Raw genomic sequence first — 9,831 nt, 5'->3', positions numbered from 1 at the left:
TCGCTTTTCTTCTCTTTTTTGTAGGGGAATTTCATTCCTGTCGATTACACTCTCTTAACTTGACTGGTGACATCCTTTACTCAAACAAGCTTCCTATAGCTGTAACTTCAGTGTCAACCTATAATAGTAACTCTCGGGGGCTCAACCCTTCGTTGTTACAATTCAAGGTCGCTACTTGGTATTGGAGCCGCTCGGAGCGACCCATCCTTAGCTTGACCGTTGACATCCTTTAATAATACAGACTTGCTTTAGCTCTAATTTTAGTGTAAAGTAACAAGCGGAAGATTTTTTTTTTTTGAGACTAGTTGCTATTTTGGCGCGAAAACGAGGCGCGGTAACGGATTTTGTGTTTAATTTTCCTTAGTGACGCGATTCTAAATCAAAAATGTCTAGTAAAAGTATGCTAATACTGTTATGGAGAGGTGAAAGCCGGAAGATAGTTAAAAGCAGTGAAAATAATTTAGGAAGTCTAATTGCAACTATAAGAAGCCAACCAGAGAAATATAGCGATTTCCTTGGCAGCAACCTAATATATCAGGTAATGTTCGATTTCGAAATAGTTACTATGCTACTGGATGGGGCAAGAAAGGCTTCACAAAATATTATAATCGAAATTATATTTACGCCTTATAGTCTTACGATGAGGTTTTTGAGGAATTCGTGGATTTGGATGAGTTTTCCGTACTTACTGATCGAATGAAAATAAAAGTCATACAAAAGGTTGGTTTCATGATAATTTTAGTGGGGGTAAACTAAAAAATCAAATAATTTTGCTCTAAATTTCTTTACTAACTAACGAATGTACTAAAAAAGGTGCCCTAGAGTATTAATCGTTTTTACTCCGTGTGGTTATGTATTTCAACCGTAAAGGGGACTAGTTAAAGTGACAGTTCTGATAGTTGAAAATATATATACGGAAAGAGAAAAAATGTATGCTATACTAGAAATGGCACCTTATAGTGTCGTTGTCACTGTATCCCTCGTGTATTAAATTGAGCAGGCATTTCTCAAGTTTATGTGGCACTCTTCGTAACATTGTAGCGTACGCGAGCCATTGTATCGCCTTAGATCGTTGTTGGGTGCTGTACTGTACAACCTTAGCACATTGAAAACCAAACGGAGCATTGCGAAATAATTTTTGTCCTTGTCATAAATTTTCTCCAGTGTAACTTAGAAACGTTTTTAAATTGTAATATCTGAGTCCCAAATTTTAAAAATTACGGTTTGCAGAATTATTCTAGTTTGTAGTGGCGTATGTATAACAAGAATAATTTTGATTGATTTTATTTTTTAAGACCTTATCTGACAATGGTCCAAAACTTATTAGTGAACAAAGTTTAATAGAAGCTAATGAAGATATTCATGTTGAAATTGGTCCCGAAATTAATACCAGCTCGTCATTGGTACAAAATGAAGAAAACAGTGCAAGCAGCACCCCTGTAGAAAATAGTGAACCAGCTCTGCCTTGGTACTATATAGGACTAAGAAAATATACCTCTATGTTCCGAATCGTGTAATGTTTTTACTTAAAGGTCGGTGGAATTGTGTTCGAATAAATATGCTTGTTCAAGGGCAAGCTTTGCAGCAGTATACCAGCTTCCTGCTTTCCCAGTTTACATAACAAATTCCGAACTTTACTCATCGCAACCAATAGATAGGAAGAAGCAGACAGACAAAGAAATTATTTCTCTAATTTTTAATGATTTTTATCAGAAATATAGTTCATTGTAAGAAACGATTTGAAACATGTTTTAGAATATTTATATTTCTGAATTAAGTTTGTTTCTTTCTAAATAAGATATCCACCATCACATATGATCTAAGTTTCTGGTCCGAAAATATCCACATTTAGAAAAATCCCCAGGATGCGATTTCGTAAGTTGCTATGCTTAAACCTATTAGCATTGCTGGTGAAAATGCAGTTTGCTAAGCACTTTAATCAGCCTGTTCATACAAAGAGCTGAATAGTCGGTCTGAAATACTTTCATTTTCTCTATTTTCCAAGGCAAAATGGTCCTCGCGTCTTTAAAATAAATTCAAAAACTTCAGAAGACCACTTAAAAATGATAAACGCGTGAATGAAATGAAAACAAAATATGCCAAAAGCAAACCTCAGTGCTACACTTAACTGATCCTAGTTCAGTGGGAAATGTCTTGCCTGATGACCTTGCTGATTTTGAAAATACTGTTGGAAACAACTTAAACAGGGTGGTCCAAATTACACAAGAACTAGTTGGGGATAGTTCAGAAACGCGCATGGTAACGGAAAATCGGGATCAAGAAAGAAACCTTTCAATGGGATCAGGGGGTAAAGAAAATACTTCGGATGTGGAAAGGGTGGACACTGAAATATCACTGAGAGTAGAAAGAGGTAAAGAAAGAGCCCCAGTAGTCAAAAGAATAGATAGGGAAAGTGCACTGGGAGTAGAAAAAGGCAATGAAAGAGCCACAGAAGTGGAAAACGTAGAAATTGAGAGAGCCACAGAAGTTGAAAGAGTAGATATTGAAAGAGCCACATCAGAAGTGGAAAGAGTAGATATTGAAAGAGCCACATCAGATGTGGAAAGAGTAGATATTGAAAGAGCCTCAGAAATGAAAAGAGTAGATAAAGAAAGAACCCAAATAGCAGAAAGAGCAAAGAACAAAAAAGCCCCAGTAGTGGAAACAGTAGACAAGGACAGTGTAGCGGGAATGGAAACAGTAGACAAGGGCGGAGTCGCGGGAATGGAAACAGTAGACAAGGGCGGAGTCGCGGGAATGGAAACAGTAGACAAGGACGGAGTAGCGGGAATGGAAACAGTAGACAAGGACGGAGTCGCGGGAATGGAAACAGTAGACAAGGACAGAGTCGCGGGAGTTGAAACAGTAGACAAGGACCGAGTCGCGGGAGTTGAAACAATAAACATGGGCATGGAAAGAAAAGGCAAGGAAACAACCCCGGAAGTGGAAAACCTAATGCCTGGGAACGATTTGGACTCCTCCGCAGGAAAACTACCACGCCGAAAACGTGCCGCCACTGAAAATCCATCTACCCGACAGGCCAATAAAATTTTAAGGAGCAAATTAATGAAGGAAACGTTGTTAGGAAAGCAAAAAATGTCACGAAAAAAATAGACAAACGTTTTAAGGTACGTTGTTGTCAAATTATATTACATGGGGCTTTTTTAAAACGATTGTCTTAAATAAGATTCCAACTAACTTCGAAGACGATATGAGTATCAAATTACATAAGAAATTTATGAAAGATGAACTTTCCAAACGAGTCATTGATTTTACTGCAATTAACTCAAGAATGACCAGAACATTCAGCGACAGAGCAACTCTGATTCAGAATGGAGCAGATATGAAAGACGTTCTGGATGAATATCCAGCTTTAAAGCATATTACTCAGGTACAAGCCGAAGCATTTAATGGACACATTAATCAATAATTCTAATGCATGTTTACATTCATAATCGTATGCGTGTAAAAACGCAAAATATTCATCTATATTTGCCTCAACAATGCTCTTGCATGCTCCTTATTTATAGTTGGATCAAGAATTCTTGTTGATAACAAAAGTCTCCAAAGATAGGACCATTCTTGATAGTGTAAAAAAGTACGGGGATCGAATTTGGGATATGGCTCCCATTAAGAAATGTAATACCATTAAGAGTGGCATTATCCAAAAATCACAAGAAGCGAAGCAAGCTAAAAAAGGTATAGAAAGCGAAAATCAACTTGTACAGAATGTTTTGTTTAAGACAATTTAATAATTTAGATCACATTGGAGTAAAAAGATCCTTGTCTCTACTTCTTATCCCAGTTCTCGTTAATGAAAACCTCAACAGAATGTTTATTTCTGAGAAGGTATTTTCAAACTCCATAAAATATTTGAAATTAAAATTGACTTATTAAACTTATAAAAAATAACTTCGAAAGGACAAAAACATGCTTAAAAAGCAAGGCCCAATTATCGTGTTCAAAGGTGAAAGTATAATTGAGAGTGAATCATATGAACTATATATCGATGAAGAATTTATAGTTGAATGTTTGGACCTGGTGTGCGCGATCGGTTGTTTTTTTGCGAGCTTTTGGGTGTTTCACTACGCATATACACCAGTTGTCTGTAAATATTTAACATTTATTGAGCATGTTTTCTTTGGAATAAGGGTTACCGCTTTATCAAAACAAATGTCAAAAATAATTAAAAGAATCCAAGAATCAAATTAAAACCTAATTGTTACAATCATTTATTTTTGTTTTATTTGTCTCATAACGGGGTCAAATGTAGGATGAATTAGAAAAGGTGTAAAACCTGGTCTAATGCGTGACATAAAAGTGTCCAAAAACCAAACTAAACACCTTTTCTATATAAGCTACAGTGAAAAGGGTGTGCAACGGCACCAAAATGTACGAGATAAAGGTGATAAATCGAGAATTAAAAGCACCTTTACTCATCAAGGTAGGTTGAAAAAGGTGTAAAAAAGCAGTTAAAACTTGGCAAATAAAGTGTTAAAAACTACTTAAGAGACCATTTCTATATAAACTATACAGTGACAAGGGTGTGTAACGGCACCAAAATGTACGGGATAAAGGTGTTAAATCGAGCATTTAGAGCACCTTTACTCACAACCTTGATTGAAAAAGGTGTAAAAAAGAAGTGAAAACTTGTCAAAAAAAAGTGCTTAAAACCCACTTAATACACCTTTTCTATATAAGCTACAGTGAAAAGGGTATAAAACAACACTGAATGTACGGGATAAAGGTGTTAAAAAACCATAAGAAACACCTTTATTCATCAAGCTAAATTGAAAAAGGTGTAAAAGTACACCAAATTTTTAAAAAAAAGTGTCAAAAAACACCTTTATGTATCAATCGAAATTAGAAAAGGTGTTAAATCACACAAAAATCTTCGATAAAAAGGTGTATGAAAACACTCTTTTAAGAATAGCATCGACTTACAAAATACAGAAAGGGTGTAATTTCACTAGGTTGAGTGTGTCAAATAACACCTCCAGCAGTGTCGTTTTTGGCACCACGAAAATTAAGACAAAGGGTGTCAAATTACACCTTTACGTTTTAGAGTGCAGAAATGCCAAATCTGTAAGCCAAGTCTTTGTTGTTTGAGGCCAGTCTTAGTTTCATAACTGTCAAAATAAACTGTTGAAAGGGGCTCAATTTGGAATTTTTGAATAGATGAGGTTTTATTTCGTCTACTATGTCTTCTAGGTATTCAAATGAGGTTTTTGTTGGGTCACCACAGAAACTTTTGCGACCAAATTTCAAGGTTTCCAAATCATCCCCTTTCATTTTTATATCTAACTCAAATTTATTTATTTGATCTAGCTGCTTTTTTACGGTATCATTAGCTTCTTGAAGTTGAGAATTAAGTGTATCAATTAATTCTTTTTGCGATTTCAACTTAACTTCCAATGATTCGAGCTCGAATTTGTAGCAATCTCTCATAATCGTTTGTTTTTCTACAGAGTGATCAATTATATTCGGCACAGTTTGAGCTTCTTTACATGAATGACTTATGTTAGATTCAGTTTGGGTTTCTTGGCAAAAATAACTAACATGAGGCCTAGTCTCTGTTTGTGACGAGACGTTTCTATAATATAATGATTCAGTTTGAGTAACGGCATAGGCTAAAGACAAATTTCCCGTGTGTTGGTCAGTTTGAGTGCTCATTTCATTTTCAACAGTCATATCTGATGTGGTTATGGATTCATTTAAAGGCATAAGTGATGAAATTTCTTCAAAAGATATTTCATTTAGGTGTTTTCTAGAAGTTTCTAGAGATAACGTAGCTCCTAATAATGTTGCAGAGTCCTCTAATGTTGATGTAGCTCTCGAAAATGTATCATTTGTGGCTGCATTTGCTTCATCAAAATCAGCTAAAGCTGCTTTGCCTTCTAACGATGCATATTCATTATCTGAAACATATCAAATAAATATAAACACTGCAAAAACTATATTTAAGTAAAATTAAGTTTGATTCTAAAACACTGGTGAACAAATCCACTCAGTATCGATCATTCTTACCAAATTTTAAGACTTTGCTCTGACAACAAGGTGTTGAAGTAACCATAGGATTTTGAATATTTCTTTGACGCTTTGGGGCTTTAGGGGTTACTAACTCTTGATTTTTTAAACGTTTTACCCTCCTCTGGTAACGTTCGACAGTGGCTGGAACTTCTTTTGACTTTGCTACATCTTTCAGATCATTGGGTAACCAGTCAGGGTTTGTTCTATCATAAAGTTTTGATGGTTCACCTAAAAACCAAATATATTATCTTATGTACGATTTTTACATACTACTAGACTGATATGGTTAAGTATTTACATACCTGAGAAAAAATGTCTTGAACACACTCTTGTATAAGGTGTTACATCGTTAAGCCTTAGCTTTAACATCCACTTTTCGCGTCTATCTGTCGAAAGTTCCTTGCTTTCTACTCCCTGATTTTCTATAACTTTTGGAACTCTATAAAAACTTAAATCTTCCGACTGATCGTTCGAATTTCTATTCCGTTTGCTCCCTATGCAACCGTTTACACAACAACGCCAGTGTTTTCTGGCCATTTTTGTCAAAAATTTGCCTTCAAAATGGAGGGCCAAATAAAATGGTTCCCACTAGTAACGGTAGATGGCTCGTGACTAGTAAAGTTTCATCCCCCCCTTTCCTTCCACCTCGCGTGACGTCACACTGATCGTAGAGACATTACTCTATTAAGAGGTTTTCCTTAAATAATTAAATAAATATTGTTGATATAAATTATTTTAAAACGTCAGTACTATACTCTAATTCTAGATTAGACGTTTTAAGAAAGGTTATTCCTAGAATTACTTTAAACATAGCTATTTTTAAAGTTTGACGTCTACCAAACTCTTTTTCACATATTTTGTAGTTTTGGGTATATAAGGCGATTGATTCGCAGTAAGTGATAAGAAGAGCCGCAATTGCGTGAGAATTTGGAGCAAGCCCTTACATTGACAGACAGACACACACAGACACGTTCAATGTGATAAATCTCCGTGACGTTATCGTAACTCGGAGAGGTAAAAAGAAAACTATTTCACTGCACTTGGTGACAGGCTGGGTGCATTTTAAAATTGAAAATTTCCTCACGTTAAAACAGAAAATGATTATTGATTCCCAAATGTTAAGAAGACCTCCGTCAAAAAAATTTCCTTGTTGTTTGGGCTTCATTTTATTATGAAATTTATCGGAGATTGTTTTAATTATACTATTTGATATCAATGTTGCAATCAGAAGAAAAATAACCTACGTATATTTAAGAGAAAACAATTAACACAACGTATGTTAGCATATTTAATTATTTTATAATATATTTTCCATGCTTAGAAAATCCATAGAAAGAGATTTGACTTCCTTGGGTTTGGGTGACAGAATTATTGTCGAGGTTTCTTCGAACACTTGCGTCAGGTAAATAGGATTCGTTAAAGCTGTACGTGATAGGGACCATGATAGGTCAAGTGGTATCAACATCATATCTATATTCTAAAATTTATGGAACCAAAAATTAATGCCAAGGGCTCAATTGTTACAGGCCTTAATATTACACTGTTGAATGTTATTGCAAATTCATCTCTCCAATCTGAATAATTTTCTTAATGAAATGATTATATTTTAATCTAGTTAAAAACACTGAATTTGAAATTTCACACTTTGTGAATCTAACCTAAAAACGTTTACGTAAACAAGAAGCGCTCAAGGTTTTCTAGACTTTTGCGCTTTCATTTCGTTAAGCTTAAATTCCGCAAGGACATGCGCGTCTTAAGAATTATTGAAAAGGAACCTTGGTACGTTTAAGTTATTCAGTAATTTTCTAAGAGCGAATACTTAATGTTTTTTAGTGTGGGTAGGGTAGTAATGACATCTATGAATGGGTAGTTGATTAGTCCCGATGCCTATTATACAAAGCTCTTGGATTAGTTATTTAATGTCGTATATTATTTGGAGAGAGAATCAACATGAAGTAAGAGCGGAACAATATTACTAGGTACTTCATCAAAGTCAGTGAAAGAATGTTATGAACTAATCAACTTGGATGAAGTGTTTGAATAATTTTTACTCCATGATTATTCTCCAAAATTGTTCACCTATTTACAACCGTCTTATTACTCTGAGAGAGCGGTCGCTCTCTTAAATAAGACTTCATACTGCTCTTAATGTATAAGGAGGGTTTCTTGTTTGGATGTAGTTTTTTTGTATTGTATTAACTGTTTTGAGATAATTCCACAGAACTACAATTTGGGCCCTTAATATGTGGTTAAAATTTCAAAGAGATCCATTTATTAGTTTATTTTACAAAAAATAAAGTTGCTAAGGGTGGTTTTCATTTCCATAAAATTAATCACACCTTTTGATGATAAACTGGAATTTTTCCCATAGAAATAACATGGGAAATTTTTAGAAAAAAACAAATTGGTGTCTCGTGACTTAGAAAAACTATACGTTGGTTAGTTTTGGGAACGGTCCTAAATTAAACTTTAAACTATAATCTAGGATCATTTTTCTTGTTATTAAGAAAAATTAATTTTAAGTATGGTTAATTTAAAATTTCAAAAACTACCCCAATCTGCGATATTTTAGCATGGATACACTGTTTTATTAGTAGATATCAGCGCGACCAATATTGGCCTTTTTTACGCATAGTTGCCTCATAATAATCCGATTGTTTATTCTTAATGCCTTTTGGTTGAAATGGCCTATCGATAGTGAGATAAGACTGCTTTAATAGCTCCAGGGAGGAGCTCTTTTCCCCCTTTTCACCCCGTTTGTGGCCGCCATTTTTTTTAAGGAGAAAAAATTTGAGAGTGAGTCCTTTTTCGTTGTCATTTTCATATGTTTTGAGGATTTGCTCATGGTTGGATTTTAAATATAATATAAAGTAGGTTTCAAGCCTAATTTCATAATTTTCCACCTTTTTATTGTTCCACAATCTATTTCTAAACCTGGCACTTTTTTTAAGGCGGTGAAATTGCGCTAAGCCTTGGCGCTAAAAAAATGTTTATTTCTCGTTGCCCGTTACTTCGCCTTCTCGTATCGTCGTACTTTTAAAGTTTAGACTTTGAAAGTAGTGCTTTGTTTTCTTAAATATTACTTAATTGTATAAAATTTCAATATTATAATTGCGTAAAACGAATTCAATGTTTGTTGACGGGACGCGCCTTGCATTTCATTTCGTTCCCTCGAAACTACCCCCTTTAACGGGCCGGAGAATTTTTCTTTATCGCCGTCTTTCGGTCGCTCCAGCCCCGAAAACAGCTGTAGTGAGAAATATTATTTACTAAAAATGTATGCGCACAGTGTGTTGTTGTGTTTGCATTTTAATGCTTCTAATCGTGGTGCGCGTCGAGGTTTACGAATCCAACGTGTGTTGCGAAATGAAAATCAAGGGTGGATACTATATGATCTATACTTTAAAAGGAATTTGACGGCGACATGCAGTCAAGCAAAACGGTATTAGGCCTTGCCAAAACTTGACTGAGCTAGTGCGCCTTTAGATTATCAAATATAATAAATTCACCCTCGGATATCCTGTGACGAGGAGATGGTTTTAAAGTTACTAATAACACTCGATTTTGGAGGTAGATACTGTCTTGTGACACTTGAAGTAACGATTTAATCTTATAAACAGACTAACATCATGAGCCCATATCGTAAATGAATCGATGTTCATATTAAAGCTTAATTGAAATACCGATACCAATTTTTTTAACTCAATGAATCTTTAATATAAACGTCAACAATTATCTACTGAAAGAGATAACTACTTATATTCCATTCAAATTTCTCGCAACATTTCAAATTAACGAATA

The 9,831-nt window shown here is 34.8% G+C and overlaps 2 protein-coding genes across 2 annotated transcripts; both read left to right on the top strand.

The window, feature by feature from the left end:
• The first annotated feature begins 335 nt into the window (after window positions 1–335).
• On the top strand, window positions 336–2,455 carry LOC149584010 (uncharacterized). The gene is made up of 6 exons (XM_089863629.1): window positions 336–538; window positions 634–720; window positions 1,296–1,468; window positions 1,533–1,727; window positions 1,799–1,875; window positions 2,006–2,455. Exons 1-5 carry the CDS (start codon window positions 386–388, stop codon window positions 1,821–1,823), a joined length of 633 nt encoding a protein of 210 aa, XP_089719755.1. The 5' UTR covers window positions 336–385; the 3' UTR covers window positions 1,824–1,875; window positions 2,006–2,455.
• A 514-nt stretch (window positions 2,456–2,969) lies between these two features.
• LOC149584009 (sterile alpha motif domain-containing protein 3-like) lies at window positions 2,970–4,227 on the top strand. The gene is made up of 5 exons (XM_089863469.1): window positions 2,970–3,128; window positions 3,188–3,391; window positions 3,531–3,699; window positions 3,761–3,849; window positions 3,922–4,227. The coding sequence occupies exons 2-5, from the start codon at window positions 3,212–3,214 to the stop codon at window positions 4,210–4,212; spliced, it is 729 nt and encodes a 242-aa protein (XP_089719595.1). The 5' UTR covers window positions 2,970–3,128; window positions 3,188–3,211; the 3' UTR covers window positions 4,213–4,227.
• The last annotated feature ends 5,604 nt before the right edge of the window (window positions 4,228–9,831 follow it).

The sequence above is a fragment of the Phalangium opilio genome, unplaced genomic scaffold (assembly GCF_054372755.1).
Source record: "Phalangium opilio isolate 3A_F unplaced genomic scaffold, DU_Popi_V2 ptg001170l_1, whole genome shotgun sequence".
NCBI lineage: Eukaryota > Metazoa > Arthropoda > Arachnida > Opiliones > Phalangiidae > Phalangium > Phalangium opilio.
This window is presented reverse-complemented; position numbering and strand designations above follow the sequence as displayed.

Coding starts and splice junctions, on each gene's coding strand:
- LOC149584009 (XM_089863469.1), top strand. CDS start 3,212: ATGAGTATCAAATTACATAAGAAATTTATGAAAGATGAACTTTCCAAA. Junction 3,392..3,530: donor CTTTAAAGCATATTACTCAG/GTACAAGCCGAA, acceptor CCTTATTTATAG/TTGGATCAAGAATTCTTGTT. Junction 3,700..3,760: donor AGCGAAGCAAGCTAAAAAAG/GTATAGAAAGCG, acceptor TTAATAATTTAG/ATCACATTGGAGTAAAAAGA.
- LOC149584010 (XM_089863629.1), top strand. CDS start 386: ATGTCTAGTAAAAGTATGCTAATACTGTTATGGAGAGGTGAAAGCCGG. Junction 539..633: donor GCAGCAACCTAATATATCAG/GTAATGTTCGAT, acceptor TACGCCTTATAG/TCTTACGATGAGGTTTTTGA. Junction 721..1,295: donor AAATAAAAGTCATACAAAAG/GTTGGTTTCATG, acceptor TTATTTTTTAAG/ACCTTATCTGACAATGGTCC.